Raw genomic sequence first — 19943 nt, 5'->3', positions numbered from 1 at the left:
GTCTCAGCTTGACCAAGGCGGGGGGGACAGACTTTTGGGGTGCCACAGAAAGGGCAGCTTGACCCCGTGTCCTTCCTGATAAGAATTGTGTTGAAGATGCTGATACATGCATTTTAAAAGAGCAGGATGTGCCCCAGGAATGTCTATTGGGGGTCTCAAGGCTGCAAACTCTGGAAAAACCCACACCTGGTTAATCAATAATCAGAAGGAACCTCTTGCTTGATCATTGAAACTGCTTACTTAACAAGGTTTCTTTAAGGGACATGTCATTCTATTACTAATGTATAAATAAGGGGGAAAAGCTTGAGATAGTTGGACTCGTTTGGGGACTCTTCTGGACTCTTTTTGGACTCTCCTTTTGGATACATCTTGCGGTCCCCACCGGCAGGATTTGGCCACTGGAAGCCTGCCGCTGTGTCACTCGAAAGCCACACTCAGCTTTGGTAATTATCAAGGGTTGGGGGTGTTTTACTAATCTTGTTGCGGACGTGTGTAAATGCTTGAGACTAAGTAAAGTTTAGCTTTAAGTGAAAGCACTCTTGTGTTGTCCTGTTTGTGCCAGCCATCTATCGGTCGGACGGCCGTGTCTCCCCTGATTTATTTCCTGATACCTCCTCGCACAGAGTAAAAGTTACCAAGAGCTTTGGGTTGAAAGAACCCCGGGTAACACATACATAGAGGTGGAATAAATCCAGCATAGCAATGCACAGCCAGCAACAATCCAACAAAAAGATCAAGCAATGGAGAGGTGCATATTGTGCAGACACAGCCAGGGTAATAATACCAGGGTAGACACAACCTCCCCTCACCGTGCTGCTTTGAGGGGATGGGGCATCCGTTTGGTAGGGCCATTCCATAACTACGGTACTTGGGGAGCGCAAAGGAAAATTAAGTGGGGCCATCTGCAGAAACCTGTGCAGTTGGGGATGGATCCCTTTCCCACATTTGGAGAATTAGTGCAATAGGTAACCACTTGGATGGTAAACCATAATATAAAACCCCACTCTGGGCCTATTCAGTGTAGGTGTTTTTACAGCCTGATCTAGAGCCCACTGAAGCAAATGGAAAGATGCTCATTGGCTTCATTGGGCTTTAGATCAGGCCTTTTGACAATTCTTACACCTAGAAGGAAGCCTTTGGCCTCCTTTATTTATGCCACATATATCAAAAAGCCCCAGATATGTATCTGTATCTGAAAAAACAAAGCAGTAATGTTTCCATATACACAGCGTATGCTTACCAGGCTGGTTTTCGGGGGGGGGGTTGACAAAAAGTCAAAATTTCCCTGAGGAAAATCCCTCATTTGCTGTACATCTGTAATATCTGTACATAATTTCATTTCTGCAGACTGCAGTGCCATTCTCTTAAGTACTAGCATTTCTTTACCAGGAACAATATGTAGGACACAACAGGTATATTTTGAAGCAAAAACCTGTTACATTAGGCAGCCTGGAAGAAGTTAATCTAATAAACTGCAGCTTCTTCATGTTCCTAGTAATTACTGGGGGCAAAGTCTTCTTGGTTACACCGTACAAACAATGGAAGTGAAAAGGGAAACATCAATGTAAACGCAGAAAAAAAATGCTCATCCTGTATTACTCAGTTGCAAACACGTAGGAAGTTTCTGTTTTTCTGCTGCTGCGTTAGAGAATGGTTTGCTAGTTGTTATTATTACGAAAGACGCTGAGCATCCCAATGGCCAATGAAGAAGGGGTGTGAGGGCTCAGGATCTGTCCCAGGATTAGGACCATTGTACAGCACATCTGAGTCTGTGTTCTGGATTACGTATATGAGTGTCAGATTTAACGGAAAGAGAGGCATTGTACGGAGAGCATTCCAAAATGTAATGAGACGGAATTATCTACCTTCCTCCCCTAATTCTCTGCCCAAGCACACAAGGAAAGGGTGAAAGTTTATTCCCCAAGCAACATGAGTGAAGATTCATTGTCATTGATTGCATTTGCTAAATCCTGCCTCTTCAGCTGTAGATGTGTGTCTGTGGCATTTGACGTCTACAAGGCTGGGACACAAGGGATATGTTAATAGATATGTATAATGGAACAAACTCATCTCTGGTATAACTCCATTGTCTTCGGTGGAGTTATACTGGGGATGAAATTGGCCCTACAATTGCGTGTTTACAGTGAGGTTAAAAGGTGCTTTTACTCAGCTGTGCCTGACAATGTTTCTGATGACTGACTGTGACTGAGGGATTTACGGTACCTGTGCACTCAGTGTCTCCAGGGGACTTTCCACTCTTGGAAAAGCCATGAGGGGCATCCCTCGGGGATCTTCAGGCTTCGGTTTAGAAGGAGCTCCATGTGTTCCTTTAAAGTTATGGACAACACACATTCCCTGCATGATGTGGAAAAAAGAGCTAAATCATCATATAACCTCCACCGGTAGGTATTAACTGGAACCTTTGCCTTCCAAGCATTAACTCGAAACAGCAAATTTGGGTCCTGAGCCAAATTCTTTCAAAGTTCTGGGTATGCCTGGAGAGGGATTTGATTCCAAACCATCCCCTTCTCAGAACTGGACTACGGGCAACATGAATGACATAGCTGGGAGCAAGGGGCTCTTTCAGTAACCTAGCCTGTGTAATTGTTACCTGTGGAGATGAACCATTCTTACTGTTATTTTGTGATGGTCTAGAGAACAGAAGCCTTGATTATAATTGTGTTACTCTTTCAGAACCACTAACTCTAATTGGCACTGAACTCTACAGGCCAAATTTTGCATCAGGATATGTGATTCCCAGGCAAGTAAAATTTGCAACCTCCCATTCCATGAAAAGTGCAAGGATCACTCCTGGATGACAACAGGCTCAATTATTCATGGTTTAAAGCAAAGAACATGCCAGTCTCATGCCTAGTTAAGGACACACTTGCCCATTCCAGGCCTGATCTTTGCCCCCTCCCTGTGTGGTGCTTGCACTGCTGTTCGCAGGGGCTGCTGTATTTCTGAAAGGATGTTTCCCTGGAGTCACATTGTTTCAGATCTGGCAGGTCACACAGCAGCACACCTGGGCAGTAACACGTGTTCATTGCTAAGCATTCAAAGGCAGAGGACTCTGGAGGTTTTGTGATTAATTTTAATTGGAACTGGGCACATTTCTCAATGCAAATTCCTGAATTAGTTCACAAGGGAACAAGAAGTCTGAGGTCTCATCCAGAAAGATGCCATTCCTGGGCACTGTGAGCGTTCCAGACCCATGGGCCTTTGATGGGGAGATCCCTGGCTGGCACTGTTGACTATCCCATGTCATCTCATGGGGGCGAAGAATCATCCCAAATCCCCAGTCTCAAGTGCCAGAGTGGGAGATTGTCCTGAAATTGGGAAAGGACTAATTGGCTTACCAGAAACAACGCTACCGCGCTTCCCAAGATGAAGCCTGCAATCACATCCGAACAGTGGTTTCGATACTCGGAAACTCGATTTAGCCCGGTGAGGAAGGCAGCACAGAGGGTCCCCAGACACAGCACAGGCTTTGCTAGTCTGCTGCTCTTTGTTTTAATTGTGCTTGTGATGTACATCTGAAAACACAGCGCAAGCCACACATGAAAGGGCTCGGACAAACATACAGGTCATTTTTCATCTACGCATGTTGTGCCAAGCAGGAATGTGACAGATGTTCTGAACTCTGGCACTCTCAGGGGGTTGTGTAGCTTAGGCCTTGGTTACACTTGGCAATTCACAGCGCTGCATTCGCTGCGCTGGGGGGGGGCGGGGTGTTTTCACACCCCTGAGCGCAGCAAGTTGCAGCGCTGGACAGCGCCAGTGTAGCCAAGGCCAAAGAGAGGGGCCTCAGAAGGGAAAACAGATACTGCAGACAGATGGCTTCAGCATGTCTAACATCCACTCAACTATAGCCAGCAATAGGGCAGTCAGGGCTGGTCTAAAAGGGCGCCGTTCCTTTGGCTACCAAAGTCGCACAAGAATTTGCACGTGTGCAGTTGAACACTTCTATTGCATAGAGGCTATTGAATGTGTGCATGTGAGTCAGCGATTTGTGCATCTACCCAGCCAGATGCAAATCCCCAATTTTGGCAGACACATACCCGTGCAAAGTAGGCGCGCACGTGACCAAAACCAGACCCTGGGTGTTAAAAAGCAACCATCACGCCCTTTTTCTTGCCATGGGCCTTTGTTTTGACTTTGGGACTTAATACGTGACAGAAGTGGAGAAGAGTATGGGAGGGTTTGTTGTGGTTTTTAACAAAGGAGAACTCTGAAAATGTAATTACATGGTAAGAAGTTTTCCTGTGCTCAGAAATATTGGTTCAGTAAACTCCACAAGCCTTGTCAGCTCATTTTTTTCAGGGCATTTTTGACAAAGAAAATAAACGATGTGAGGAGCAATTAACAGCCATGCACTAATTTCAGAGCCTGTGATTACAGGAATACAAGGATACTGTAACAACAAACAAAATTTGACAGCATAATGATAACCAAGTAAACACAATGGAATCCTCCTCAGTGATGGGTTAAGTGTGAATTTCTTTATGGCTTCCAAACATAGCTTGGCTTTGTTAAGCAAAGCAAACGCATCAAGTGTGCTATTATTTGGCTTGTCAAAAAGGTCTCCAGCAACAGAGTTCTCTAGTGTGCCATAAACACTAGGCACTGCAGTGCCACTTCCAAGGGCGATGGGGACCAAGGGGCTTTTGTCCAGAGACTGGGATGATCAGGATGATCCAACTGTAATATTCATTGGTAAGTTATTACCTCATATGTAGTGCCCTATAGCTGCTAGCTTGTAAATGGACCTGAGCCACACATTATGGGCTTGATCCAGGGAAAGAGACATCAGAGGGTTTGCAAATCCACAGACACACCTCGAGAAGCAGGAATGTTCCTTTGGTAGCTACTTGTAAAATGCTGAGGGCTGGTCAAAACATTTCCATAATGGAAAACTGGGTTTTCACCAGAGTATAAACATTTCATGGACGATATCAGCTTTCCTTGAAAATTTTTTGTTGGAAAACCAACAATCCCCAATCTGAAAATACATTGATTTTCAGACAGTAGCTTTTGGTTGCTGAAAACTGAAAGGCACACAGCACAACAAGAGCTGTGCAAATAACGGATGTGTCATTTGCTGGCAATTCTGGAAAAATCAGAAAAATTGTTTCAGGTCTAACCGAAAACAAATGTTATCAAATTTTCAGTGAATCGAAAAGTTGAAAAAAAAATTGTTTCAGGACAAAGCAACATTGAGTATTTAACATTTTGCATTTACAAAAAAATAAAAGCAATTTCAAAATGCAATGTTTTGAACAAAACAAAATATTTTGACTTTTTCGGACATTTATTTTCCAACATGGACAATTCAGTGAAACAGATGTGAATTTGTGACATGTTTTGATGTCACCAAATCTCATTTTTGGCCCGAAAAAAGTTTTGTCTGAAAAATTTCACAAATCAAGCCCTAATCAGAGCGTTATTACACATATAAGCTGTGATATAAAGCTTTTTGCTCTGATCAATTAATTGTGCATCTTCAAATTACAAGCCTCCGAGAGTTGTAAAGTTTTTTTCCAAAGGCAAAATATGCACGAAAGCAGCCTCTATATACAGCACAAATTTACAGTAAGTGCTATAAAATTACAGATGATGAGTAATGGTCAAGGAGGGACAATAGGACAGTACTCTGGATCCACTGTTGGATGGGTAAATTGGAATGAACCTAACTATTGTTACAAAGTGCCAAGTCATTATAAGGTTTTCTATGGAAAACAATGGAGAACATGATATCAAAATAAAGCATGGTTGTATGAATAATTACACCAATTCTTTTCTCCTTCCTATCTCTGTCTTGAGAGAATAGTACAAAGTACACCGCTACCTCAATATAACACGATCCGATATAACACGAATTCGGATATAACGTGGTAAAGCAGTGCTCCGGGTGGGTGGGGCTGCGCGCTCCAGCGGATCAAAGCACGTTCAATATAACACGGTGTCAAGGCTGTATCCCCACTTTGAACTTTAGGGTACAAATGTAGGGGCCTGCATGAAAACTTCTAAGCTTAACTACCAGCTTAGCTCTGGTCCGCTGCCACCATTTCCAATGGATTCCCTCCCTGGGAAGCCTTGAGAAACCTTTCACCAATTCCCTGGTGAATACAGATCCAAACCCCTTGGATCTTAAAACAAGGAGAAATTAACCATTCCCCTCCTACCACCCACCAACTCCTGGTGAATAAAGATCCAAACCCCTTGGATCTTAAAACAAGGAAAAATCAATCAGGTTCTTAAAAAGAAGGTTTTTAATTAAAGAAAGAGGTAAAAATCATCTCTGTAAAATCAGTATGGAAAATAACTTTACAGGGTAATCAAACTTAAAGAGCTCAGAGGACTCCCCTCTAGTCTTAGGTTCAAAGTACAGCAAACAAAGATAAACACTCTAGTAAAAGGTACATTTACAAGTTGAGAAAACAAAGGAAAACTAAGACGCCTTGCCTGGCTTTTTACTTACAGGTTTGAAATAGGAGAGACTTGTTTAGAAAGATGTGGAGAACCTGGATTGATGTCTGGTCCCTCTCAGTCCCGAGAGCGAACACACTCCCAAACAAAGAACCCAAACAAAAGCCTTCCCCCGCCCCAAGATTTGAAAGTAGCTTGTCCCCTTATTGGTCCTTTAGGTCAGATGCCAGCCAGGTTACCTGAGCTTCTTAACCCTTTACAGGGAAAAGGATTTTGGAGTCTCTGGCCAGGAGGGATTTTATAGTACTGTACACAGGACAGCTGTTACCCTTCCCTCTATAGTTATGACACACGGTTTCACCTATAACGCGGTAAGATTTTTTGGCTTCCGAGGATAGCGTTATATCGAGGTAGAGGTGTACCAACTGGGACTCAAAACTGGATTCTGTGAGCAGTGTTTTTCCCTTTACCCCTGACCCAAGTACTGCCACAGTGATTTTAGAATGTCCTAGTGAACATAACAGTTGAAAGTAACAGTCCAGCCCTAGTGTGATAACTGCCAATTCTATATGGCAGGAAACATTCATTCACACTCGTTTTCTGGGAGCAGGAGAAGACTAGTGTATTATTCACATGGGAAAATGACAGGACATTACAGATGGGCCAGGCTATTGATGCTCTGCATTTAATAAAATCAAGGCCCCGAAGTCTAAACATGTAAAAGATGCACGTTTTTTACAGTGACAACAGATTGTCAAAGGAAGTGGTAACTTCTCCAGAAGGCTTTAAATCTTTAAAGACTCAATATTTTCCTAAAAGACCAGCTCTAGTTCATCCACACATTATGGATACCTGATGCAGGACTCATTGGGTGGAATTCCATAGCCTCCATTACACAGGAGGTGAGATAGATGATCAGTGTTCCCTCCTGGCCATAAGATCTATGAATTCTCTGGGGCTTTTTGAAGCTCTACCATTAGTGATGTATTTTCAGGGTTCACACAACATGTCCGTCCCCCCCGTCCCTCCCACCCGCGCTTAATATAGGGGGAGGTTTTCAAAAGCATATGAGTGATTTAGGAGTGCAAGACTTGTGCTCCTAAAACCCTTACAAGCTTTTGAAAAATCTCCTTTTTACACTGTTGTTTTTCAAGAGCAATTTTGATTTTAAATATTAAAAACATGTACTGGATTTATTTTACGGGGTGCAAATAGAAAAAGAGGAGGGAAAAAAGGGAAAAGAGAACAAGAGAGATCTCCTCTTAACACACACATAGCAAAAGGTATCTGTGATTCAATTACAAATTTATACATTAGGACACATATTTGCAGTTATGAAAATTGTACGTCTCTCATTCATTTTTCAGCCAAAAATCATTAACAGGACTCCGTATACTCATAAATATTTCCATTCCATTATTTTTCCACAGGAAATTTAATTAAAAGCATGTATTTCTAACTAAATGGAAGCCTGTGCAATGCAAAATCAAATGACTTTTTTGAAACCAATTCTTGCCCTGCTTCTGGGGGACTAAAATAAAGATGAATGTAGCAGCCCAGGAATGATGTTTTGCCAGTGAAAAAAGCAACTCAAAAACTCAAACATTTCCAGCTCTGACCTAAATCTAGAACCAGTCCTTCTTTCAGTGGGTTCTAAATTTGGCAAAACAGATTCTTCCACCCCTGCTTGGGGAGTGCAAAATCTTCCATCCCTTACCCCCAAAATATGACTAGAGTCAGTGTGTCTGGATTACGCAAGGGCTGCGGGAATTGGGTTTTTGCTGGTTCATAGCCTGTTTGGCATCAGTCAATAAAGCATTGATTTTAAAATAATGATGCAAAAATATTGCACAACTGGTGCAAATCCTCATCCCAATTAGTTGGGCCAGGTACTGAGCTGACACATAATTCTGCACTCCAGGGAGTTGGAGGAGAGGAATCTGCAAAGGATATTCTAGTTTAATGACTGAAGTAGGCTCCCTGGCCCCAGGTGTGCCTCCCATTGATGTTTGAAGGAGGACAGGAAGACTCACACAGAGTTCTACTCTTCCCCAACCTACTCATACGCCGTCCCCTCAATTATTTTTGTTTGGTGGTTAGAATCCAACTTAGTTCATTGCGTGTTAGGCTCTGTTGTAATAATTGGGCCTCGCATGAGGTCAATTGTGAAAGGGAGCGAAAGTTCATAAAAATGTCACAACAATGTAGAACAATAAACGTGCCTGGGAAATGGTGCAAAAGGGAGACAAAAAGACTAGGTTAGTTCAAATAAAAAGGCCTACTGATATAACTCAAGGACTGTCTTAAAATCATGCCTGGTAAACACAAGAAGTGTGGGACCAGAAATCAGTGAACCAAACTTGGTGTGCTGGAAATTAGACCTAACTGGTGGGCAAAATAATGAGGATTCTACCCACCCCTCCTTTCAGGGGACTTTAAAAAAAAGAGACTTTAGGGGGAAAATATGGATGGACACTACTGTGATGCTGGCTGACTGAAAGCAGGGGATACGAACGCTGACTGACTGAAACATGAAAGAAAGGGAAGGAGCGAGCTTCATATTCATGGCTGCCACCCCCACCATCTCCTGGGACCCTGGGCCTTCTTCATCCTCATCCTAAGAGATGGCCTCACCAGACCAGGCCAGAGAGAGGAACCCAGATAACTCCATCACCTCCATCGGCTTCAGCTCATGTTAACACCAATGACTGTTTGGGCCCAAATAGTCCATCTAAATTAATGCAGCTGGTCACCAGCCCCAACCCTTTTTTATAGGCTTTACCGCAAGCAGGAAAACATTTCCAACACGCTGTGTGGCAAAATGATTAAGTACAACTGGGCTTGAATATAATTCCTAAAGGACCTTGGACAATATAAACATGAGTGTAATGTAAACCATTCCCTTTTGTGGCTATAAAAGTATGTCCATGTTAAGAGTTTGCAGGCAGGCTACTCCCAAATTACAGCATCTTCAGAACTAGATGATGTCTGTAGGCACAGCCCTGAGCGCAGGGTGGTATTACCCTTTCCGTGGAGTCTTGGTCCTCAGAGGAGCCAGGGGTAGCGCAGGCCAGGAGGAGAACCGGGTAGCGTGGCTCTAAAGGCATTGTTCTAGGGGCAGGGCTGTCAGTGACAGAGTCAGTGGAGAGGTGTGCAGCCTGCATCTCAAAGCAAGTAGCCAAAAAACCTGCTGCTCCCAAAAGTGTATGTCTACACTGCAATTAAACACCCGCAGCTGGCCTATATCAGCTGACTCAGGATTGTGGGGCTCAGCCTATGGGGCTTTACAATTGGGGTGTAGATGTTCGGGCTTGAACTGGACCCCTCGAGTGGGGAGGGTCCTAGATTCTGGGATCCAACCCAAGTCCCAGTGTCCACACTGCAATTTTATAGTCCCACGAGCCTGAGTCGGCTGACCCAGGCCAGCCACGGGTGTTTACTTGCAGTATAGAAGCTTTGGGTATGTCTATCTACCAGGAGCCTATTTTCACGCATTACTGTTATTAATCATTTGTGGTAATGCTCACGATGAGCCAGACACCTTCCAAACACCTAAAGGCAACCCCCACTGAAAGGAACTCACAATTTAAAGACATAAGTCAGGGGAATAACAATAAGCATCTTAGGGTACGTCTTCACTTACCGGAGGGTCCGGCGGCAGGCAATCGATGTTCTGGGATCGATCCCGGAAGTGCTTGCCGTCGACGCCGGTACTCCAGCTCGGCGAGAGGAGTACGCGGCATCGACGGGGGAGCCTTCCTGCCGCGTCTGGACCCGCGGTAAGTTCGGACTAAGGTACTTCGAATTCAGCTATGTTATTAACGTAGCTGAATTTGCGTACCTTAGTCCGAAGTGGGGGCTTAGTGGGGACCAGGCCTCTGACACAATTTATATTGCTCTAAACTATACACTTTTGCAGGTATAGCTGTGTCAGTCGGGGTGTGAAGAGGTGTGATCCCTGACCAACACAGCGGTGCCAACAGAAGCACCTAGTGTAGACACAGTTATACTGGCAATACTGTGCTTTTGCTGGGATAGCTTATTTCACTCAGGGCATGTCTACATTACACGCTGGATCGATGGGCAGCGATCAGTCTAGTGGGGGTTGATTTATCGCATCTAGTCTAGACGCGATAAATCGACCCCTGAGTGCTCTCCCGTCGACTCCGGTACTCCACCAGGGCGAGAAGCGTAGGAGAAGTTGACGGGGGAGCGTCAGCCATCGACTTACCACAGTCAAGACACCACGGTAAGTAGATCTAAGTACGTTGACTTCAGCTACGTTATTCATGTAGCTGAAGTTGCATAACTTAGATCGATCCCCCCCCCAGTGTAGACCAGGCCTTAGGGTGGAGTGGGTGTGGGTTGGAAGTGCAGTTTTGCTGGTATAGCTCCGCCCACACCAGGAGCACTTTTTGCCTGTAGAGCGCACTAGTATTCCTAGTGAAGTAAAGTGCTCCTAATGTGGTGATGTTTCCAGGCTAGCTACGTTAATGCTTTTGTGTCACTTTTATAGTTCATGTGACACACAAGAAAAATATGCAACAAACAAAACAGCAACGGCCTTGTCTTTCCCACTCTAAATATAATTAGGGGCCTTTAAGTCTCATTCATCAGCTAACAAAGTACATTTAAAACATTCAGCGTTAGTACATTGAAACCCTGCATTTGCTGCTACGCCAAGGAGAGAGAACAACTTTCTTGGGCCCAATCCTGCTGTCTTCGAGCCAGATTCTGCCACTCTTATGTTGCGTGGTACCTAACTTCCTGAACAGTCTCATTCATTTCGGGGAGCCTGCTTGTGGATCAAGATGCTACTCAACCTGAGGCAGAATCTAGTCGATTGCAATGAATGGCAAAACGACCAGTGTCTTCAATACTGTTATAACCCTTACTGTATCACTTAAATAGCCCTACACAAACTGCAACTAGTCTTGTATCACACTACGATGTTATAAGGTTGCCAGAGAAAACAAAGGTGGATGATATTTTTAGAGGGGCTTTTACAGACATTGAATATTCCCCATATGGCAGAAAAGCACTATCACCTTTAAACTGTACGGTACCTTTAAACTGACCTTTATTATGCTGGCAAAATTGTAACACTGCCTTTAATGGGACCTTTGCTTGCAAGAGGAGTTTGCGCCTAACAGGGGATTAAAATTCAGCCTAAGGCTCCCCCCAAAATAGTAACACTTAGCACTCGCTATTGTACGGACACTAAGCAATAGTAACGAGCTTCCCTGTGAGGTAGGTATTATCAACACCGTTTTACAAGTCAGGAAACTGAGGCAGGGAAGTGCGGTGACACATCCTAGGCCACATAAAGTCAGTGGCCTAGCCGGGATTAGAACTGACGATCTCCTAACTGTCAAGCTGGCCCTCATGCCTCCAGATAAGACTGCCCCTCACTGGGAAAGTCATGGGAGTCGCACTTGTTTACACCAGGGCTGAATTTGGCCCAGAAAAGCCATTGACCCCACGAAAAAAAGAAGGGCTCTTCCCCATACAGCACAGACAAAAGAAAAATATAGATGAGATTTAAATGAGACAGGGTCGCTATAGCAACTGAAGCCCGTCATGGGAACTGGCAAACAGCACATGCACTCACCGTGGCGTAGAGGGCTGAGTAAATGCTCAAAGCAGCATGTTTGGATGGAAAGGATCTCCTTGCCTCTTCAATCACCTCCAGGTCCCCAGTGCAGATATTCCCATTGTTTATGAACTGATGGTGAGCCCGGCAGTCGCTCCCCGTGAAGTTGGGTTTACACACCGTCAGAAAGTAAGGAGCCAAGTTCCCGGTCACTACCTGGCCAGCATTTACAAATATGTCAGTGGCAAAAAGTCCAAATGCAAACACCCCTGTGAAAAGGTTAAAAATAATCGTTATTCACAAATGTTTAAAACATTCCTGGAGCAGGAGACAAATAGAAGTAATGAGAGACAGAGGCCAAACCCTGCAGTCCTTACTCAGGCAAAACTCCCATTGACGTCAACTGGAGTCTTGCCTAAGACCCTGATTCAGGAAAGCACTTAAGTGTCTGCTTAACTTTAAGCATGTGCTTAACTCCCAGTCAGTCCCATTGACTTCAATGGGAAATAAGCACAAGCTTAAAGTTAAGCAGATACTTTAGTGCTTTCTGAATCAAGGCTTAAGCGATGACTGTGCGAAGACTTTAGGATTTCACCAGAAAACATCAAATCAAAATAATTCTCATAAAGTTTTCCTGATGCCAAAGACCCTGACCCTGTAATGTCTTATGCATGTGCTAACCTATAAGTATATGAGTAGCTAGGACCAGTCGTATGCTTAAAGTTAAGCATTATGTAAATGTTTACAGGACTGGGACCGAAGACTGGCAGAAAACTGTCCCCCACAGTAATGCAAGAGGCTAAAGAAGCAATCTTAAAAAGACACTATCAGATTATTGAGCCCCAAAATTTGATTTATCGGGGAAGGAATGTCCTCTGGATTCCAAATATCCACCAATCTGATGCTGAGAAACTTATATTCTGATCCAGCAGCACTGACCATCTCCCACAGGCCAGAGTCTGCCATCTTCACTTAAGGTGAACAGTACCTTATTCCTTGAGTTGCCAATGGAGTTGTTAGGTACTACTCACCTTGGTAGTGTTGCCAACTTTCTAATGGCACAAAACTGAACACCTCTCCCCTGAGGCTGTGCCCCTGCTTGCTCCATTCCCCCCGTCCACTGCTCACTCTCCCCTACCCTCAGTCACTTTCATTGGGCTGGGGCAGTGGGGTGAGGGCTCTGGCTGGGGGTGCAGGCTCTGGGCCGGGGATGAGGGATTTGTGGTGTGGGAGAGGGCTCTGGGCTGGGGCAGGGGGTTGGGGTGTGGTATGGGTTCTGGGCGCTTGGCGTGGGCTCTGGGTGGGGCCAGAAATGAGGGGTTCAGGGAGAGGGCTCCGGGCTAGGGCAGGGGGTTGGCGGCGGGAGGTGGTGCGGGCTCTAGCTGGGGGTGTGGGCTCTGGGACGGGACCTGGGATGAGGAGTTTGAGGTGCAGGAGTGGGCTCCGGGCTAGGGCAGGGGGTTGGTTTGTGTGGGGGGGTGCGGGCTTTGGGAGGGAGTTTGGGTGCAGGAGGGAACTCCAGGCTGGGGCAGGGGGTTGGGGTGCGGTAGAGGGTTCAGAGTGCGCGGTCCCGGCGGCACATACTGCGGCTCCCAGGAAGCAGCCACCAGATCCCTGCAGCCCCTAGGTGCATGGACAGCCAGGGAGGCTTTGTGCACTGCCTTCGCATCCACAGGCGCTGCCCCCGCAGCTCCCATTGGTAGTGGTTCCCAGCCAATGGGAGCTGCAGAGCCGGCACTCGGGCGGAGGCGGCGCACAGAGCCTTCCTGGCTGCCCATGTGCCTAAGGGCTGCAGGGACCTGGCAGCTGCTTCTGGGATCCACGTGGAGCCAGGGCGGGCAGGGAGCCTGCCTTAGCCTCGGCCCCTGCTGCTCTGCCGACCGGACTTTTAACAACCCAATTGGCAGTGCTGACCAGAGCCGCCAGGGTCCCTTTTCGACCAGGCGTTCCGGTAAAAAACCGGATGCCTGGCAGCCCTACATCTTGGGAAAGGTGAGCAGAATCTGTGCTCATGTGACCAGTAACACTGATGTCAACGGGAGCTCCACTCACAGCGCACAGGCAGGGTGGATAGCAGAAAGCTCACGTGTTAAACAGCCGCTCTTTCCAGACCCACGCTAGCATCAGTGTAAATCGGTCCTGCAAGCCTTGCATGCTCCAAGCTCCCCATGACTTTAATAGGAGTTTGATGTTTGCATGGCTGCAGTACGGGGCCCCGTCAATAGTGAACATTCATAAACAAGGAAGTAAGGGAAGGCCTAGCTCGCTGCCTTGTGCTCTGTGCACAACATATACATTGGGGTGAGGATGAAGGACAATCAATAAAAAGACGGCAATGGCAGTGCATTGTAGCAGGTTACCCTAACAACCTGTTTTATAAGAACACCCTGCACCTCTATGGTACTTCCCATCCAAAGACCTCAAAGTGCTTTACCGACATTAACAAATTTACCCCCACTCCACTCCTGTACAGCAGCTACTGTTCTTCCCATTTGACCAATGGGGAAACCGAAGCACAATTTTCAAATGTGTCCAGTTCATTTTGGCTGCTTTGATTTTTGAGGAGTCCCACTGAAGACCATCTGAATCTTATTTTCAGTCACCCACGACTCCAGCCAAGGTCAGTGGGAACCGTGGGTGCTCAGCACCACTGAAAATCAACCCCTCGCTGTCTCAACCTGGACACCAAAGTTGATGGACAGTTTTAAAGACACGACCTGAATTCCTTGCTTCAGGCCACGTGGAAAACTTGTGGCAGAGCTGGGAGCAGAATCCAAATCTAGAACTGGGACTGGAACACAAGTCTGTGCTTTAATGCCAATATCCTCCTTCCTCCCTTTCACACGTAAAATCATTTAAACATAAATTATATAGGTATTAATCATTGATATGAATGTACCCCTATGTTTTGGCCGTATTCCAAAACGGGTAACTCTAAGCACCTGTTGTAATTTAAATTTAAAACAGTATTCTCCGCCCCCTCCCCTTCTTGTCCTAAACCATGGAGTAATGTTGCTAAGTGCTGCTAAACAGCTGCTCTCTTCCACTCTAGAGATGACAGCATTTCAGTGGTGGGTAACGTCATTCTTATGAATCCCTTACCTAGTTCACAGAGTTGTTGTCAGACTAAATTAATGAACGTTTGTAAAATGTTTTGAAATCCTTGGATGACAGACACGGTCTTAGTGTATTATTAAGTATTATTATCATCATGTTTTCAATGTTAGAATAGAATAGAACAGGGGTTGGCAGCCTTTCAGAAGTGGTGTGCCGAGTCTTCATTGATTCACTCTTATTTAAGGTTCTGCGTGCCAATAATACATTAACGTTTTTAGGAGGTCTCTTTCTATAAGTCTATAATATATAACTAAACTACTGTTGTAGGTAAAGTAAATAAGGTTTTTAAAATGTTTAAGAAGCTTCATTTAAAATTAAATTAAAAGGCAGAGCCCCCCGGACCTGTGGCCAGGACCCGGGCAGTGTGAGTGCCACTGAAAATCAGCTCGTGTGCCGCCTTTGGCACGCGTGCCATAGGTTGCCTACCCCTGGAATAGAATTATCATTTATTATTTAAAAGTAGTTTATGTTAACAAAGTATTAATTATTATTATAGTACAGATAAGTTAGCGTACTTTAAAGTGTTACCCATTAACCATGCTGCAAATGACTGATATGAAAATTTAGATAAAATATTCCACAGAATCAGCTATATAAAACAAAGTAAAATAGTCAGAATTGCAGAGTGGCCTTATGTTATATGGATCGATGTATCCTGCCTATAATACACAAGAAGCAGAACATCATGGTTACAGTATTGCCAACCCTATGCATTCATAAACCATGAATCAAGCTCCCCAAAATCATCAGAGTGGCCTAAAATCATGAGATTTTGAAATAAGAAACGTTGGGCCTTTTAAATTTGCTTTCTGGTTCTGAAGCTTTGAGGGGTCATATTTTCAAGTTTTTCTGCACCACCATGACAGTAAGATTTTTTTTTGGTAAAGTAAGAAAGCTGAGATTCTCAGGTTGTCATAACTATGAAGGGAAGGGTGTAACAGCTGTCCTGTGTACAGTACTATAAAATCCCTCCTGGCCAGAGACTCCAAAATCCTTTTCCCTGTAAAGGGTTAAGAAGCTCAGGTAACCTGGCTGGCATCTGACCAAAGGACCAATAAGGGGACAAGATACTTTCAAATTGTCGGGGACTTTTTAACCCAGACGGCAAGGTTCGTTCTCTGACCGCAGAGTGAGAGACAGGCAACACCAGCAAGGTCCAATACAAGCTCTTTATTGAAGAGTGCACACAACAATAGAGAGCGGCCCGTCTCCAGAGAGAACCAGCCACGATTACAATAACTAGTGAGATTATATAGACAGTTCCGTCGCGTCATAGTTAAAGCAACCCAATCCCCCCGTTTACTAGTTAAAAGCTTCTAATATTCATGCATATCTATGTTCTTTGACAGTACAAACAGTTCATGATGCCTCAGCAGCTTCTTATCAGCTTTTTCGTCATGCACCAGAAACTAGGAGAAAGGAGGGAGTTGAGTACAGATGAAGAACAGAAACAGGGAGTGGAGACTGCAAGTCTCCATACGTCCAAACAAACCGTTCCTAGTACATTTGGTACAAGAATGTGGCCCCTCCTTTATCTCATTCTTTGAAGCCCAAGCAAGCATGTCCTCATGTTTCACAGAGAGACAGGAATGGCCCAGCAACTACAGTTAGCCTAACTTTGGCTAAGCTGGCCAAACAACCTGTTCTATACTCCATTTTCCTTGGACCTAACAGTCCCCCCTTTGTCCCTGGAGTACCTCGAAGGGACTCCTGGGACAACTAACTACTCTGAGTGGTAAACTTGGGAGTTTGTTACCTTTGAACAGAACACACCTTGGCGCCCATCCAACATCCAACTTTTATCATAACATACAAGGCCAGCAAGCCGCATATAATTACAACGGCGCTTCGGAGTACATTATGGAGCCAACCGCCTATATCTGGAATCCAATTGAACAGGTTACTCCACCAGGATTCAATTTGCTTTCCTCCGTGGTCCTTTGCTACCTCCATAAGGTGGTTTGCTCTTTCCCAAGTGGCATTATAAACGTCTGGGACATACACGCAGCATTCTTGTCCAATTAATGCGCATGTTCCTCTCTGAGAGGCCAGTAAAATATCTAGAGCCAAGTGGTTCTGGAGAACCATCTGCCTTAGTTTTCTCTGTGCGGTTGCCAAGGCCACCAGGGCATCGGCGTTAGTCTAATTTCCCAGATGTCTCGGTGAATTACCCAATCCTACATGCATCCTCCCCATGGACCCGGCAGGATTCGGTATGTGGGAGCCCACACCTCCCTAACAGGTCCATATGCTTGGAAGGAGCATTGAGAATGTCCGCACTTCCACCAGGAAAGTCTCTAAGTATTTCTCCATGGCCACAGATCAGATGGTACTTCTGATGTGTCTGTAAGGGCAGTGGGCCAAGCCTGAACATGCTAGATCTCACTGCAATGCCTTCCCAGCCTCAGTGATATTTAATACCATCTCTGTCAGCAACTTCTGGGTCATAGAACTAAGGGCGGAGATAACATATAACTCACCAATTCCAGCCTGTACTTGGGTTAGCTGTGCTCCACAAATAAGGCTTGTGGCCTTCTACCTTATTAGTTAGAAAATTGCATTAATACAGATGCTTTTTAGCTTGCTTCCAGATCCAAAGCTATCCACAGCAAGATTCTTACTTTAAAAAAGGACACAATTAACTTTCCCAGACTTTTGATTGCCTTTTACTTCTAACTCCTGCTTTCAAACACACAGTGATCTGAAAAAGACAACACAACCTATATTGGCAGGTTTGCATTTCTTTTACCTCTGCTACAATATACACTGCATATGTTCTGGGGAAAATGCACATCCTCTCCGCAATTCAATTTCCACAACTCTAGCCACATCAATTTCTACACAAGGTGTAACTGTTTCTTTTATGCTTACAAAATCTCCATGCACCCACAGCAAAGTGTCAGCTCGACCACACAGAACCAGGGGCACTGTCCTTCTCTCTCTTCACCAGATCTTTTATCTGCTATTTTGTTACCCAAAAACAAATTTAAATCTTTTATTCTTCTGGCTTTGACTACCCTGCTGCAGCCACAACCTTTGGTCTTTATTTAAAACATTTTAAATCTTGTAGCATTAAGTCACTTTAAGGATTTAATGCTAAATACCTTAAACAACACTAGTTTTCTGTGCCTGGCAAAAGTATTCTCGGTTTTGCAACTTTAAACAATACCAATTCATCTTAAACTTATAAAATACAGATTGTACACAGCAGGAGTGTTCTTCAGCAAATTAGACTAACGTATTCATAGTCGAATAATTCCACTTAAATAACTTCTTGCCTGGATTACTTACAGAAATTCTTACCAAGTTTCACTGCTTAATTCCCTCTAGCAACTAAAGGGTTAACTTCTCACTTTTTTTTTTTAAATCACTTGCTTGTCTCCCAAAACGACACCCAATCAACTCAGATTTTACCATTCCAATTATTGTCCTGGGGATTTGAAATCGCCATGCTTATAATTACTTACTCCTTTTCTTCCACTATGCCCTTAAAGTTTCCAACCTGTTTTCTAATCTATCTGTTGACTGCCCACTTGGGCCCGATCCTGCTTTTCTCACTGAACCATCCCTTCCATGGGCACTGGCTTGTTCCACTATCAATTTAGATAGGAGGGTGGGCTTCTCAACTAGCCCCCATCCTTCCTGGTCTCTTCCCTTAAACATTCTTACTCACAAGGCTACCCGAGTCCTCCCTCGTGAGGCTTGCCACCTGGGCAAAACACATGGCCCATTGGCATTTAACTATTCAATTTTTTTTTTTGGTGGCAAACACACTGCTGTTACAGCATATGCAAACACAAATGGTTAAATTCTGACAAGTCCCTGAAGGACTGGTACTTGCTTAGCCAGTGCTTCCTTTTCTGCCTGGAAGTCCTGTCTCAAGGCTTGCAACTTGCCCTGGGCGTAGGTTTGAGTTGCTGCCTGGTTCATGATCTATGCTCTTAATTGCTTAATTCTAGTTATCAAGTACACAACTCTTCCCTTTTCTCCAACTTCTGTATTGCCCAGTCCTGCTACGACTAGGGTAGATCCACCTGACACCCTTCCCAGTCAACCGGGGTGGAGAAAGGAATGCTTAACCCCTCTCCGGTTCTCAGACTTACTGCGGCTGAGAGTGGGCACACTTTCATACTCACACACGTACGTCCAGATTGGCCACGTCTTTGTATAACGTCCAGAGAAGGGGGAGAGGTGGACGGGAGATTATCCTGTATACAGCTTGTCTAGAATCTCTGACTTGCTTCCACTCCAGGGTCTCAAAGGCAGACTGTTGGATCTCACTGGATAGTTAAGCTTTGCAAATGTAATCTCAGCACTGTAACTTGTACTGCCTTTGGTTTGCCTCTGTCTATATTTTTTCACAGCCAGCTGGGGCCCAAAGCAGTTTTTCTTTTGGTTTATAGTTATACCATACAAATAAATAATCCATTTGTCCCGGTCTAAGATCAACCAGGATATTCCTGAGGGAATCCATCCTGTCAACAGAAAAGGTTCCACACCTTGGCCAGTCTTTAGTCGGGGACAAATGAGTAGTAAAGGAAGGCCATTGAATTTGGCATAAGTTTCTCATTTAGATTTAGTCAAACCGGTTGTTCCAGAGATTTCCTTCCAATCTCTAAGTACCAGAGACAATGGGGCGTCCCCCGGGCATTTACTGCCAACTTGTCCCATTTAGCCTGTAGGGCCTCAAACCCCATCCCGGGGCCTCAAACCCCAACCCGGGGCCTCAAACCCCTTTATGGCGATCGCTTACCTTATTCAGGGACTCGAACCCCGGAGACCTGGATCCTATCAACAGGTAGGT

The 19943-nt window shown here is 44.8% G+C and overlaps 1 protein-coding gene across 6 annotated transcripts in view; it reads right to left on the bottom strand.

Moving 5' to 3' along the window:
• PLPPR1 (phospholipid phosphatase related 1) overlaps window positions 1–19943 on the bottom strand; it is a 195796-nt gene that overhangs the window by 1377 nt on the left and 174476 nt on the right. For 5 of the 6 annotated variants that reach the window (XM_005292147.5, XM_065550566.1, XM_024109971.3 and 2 more), the window contains 3 exons: window positions 12041–12291; window positions 3360–3536; window positions 2224–2355 (listed from right to left, as the gene is read on the bottom strand). In XM_005292147.5, coding sequence (XP_005292204.1) covers window positions 2224–2355; window positions 3360–3536; window positions 12041–12291 — 560 coding nt within the window. The remainder of the gene's footprint in view (window positions 1–2223; window positions 2356–3359; window positions 3537–12040; window positions 12292–19943) is intronic. The other variant, XM_065550569.1, reaches the window with a different exon arrangement.

This window comes from Chrysemys picta, chromosome 6, assembly GCF_011386835.1.
Source record: "Chrysemys picta bellii isolate R12L10 chromosome 6, ASM1138683v2, whole genome shotgun sequence".
Classification (NCBI taxonomy): domain Eukaryota; kingdom Metazoa; phylum Chordata; order Testudines; family Emydidae; genus Chrysemys; species Chrysemys picta.
Note: the sequence above shows the minus strand (reverse complement) of the source record. Positions and strands in the feature narration are given on the sequence as shown.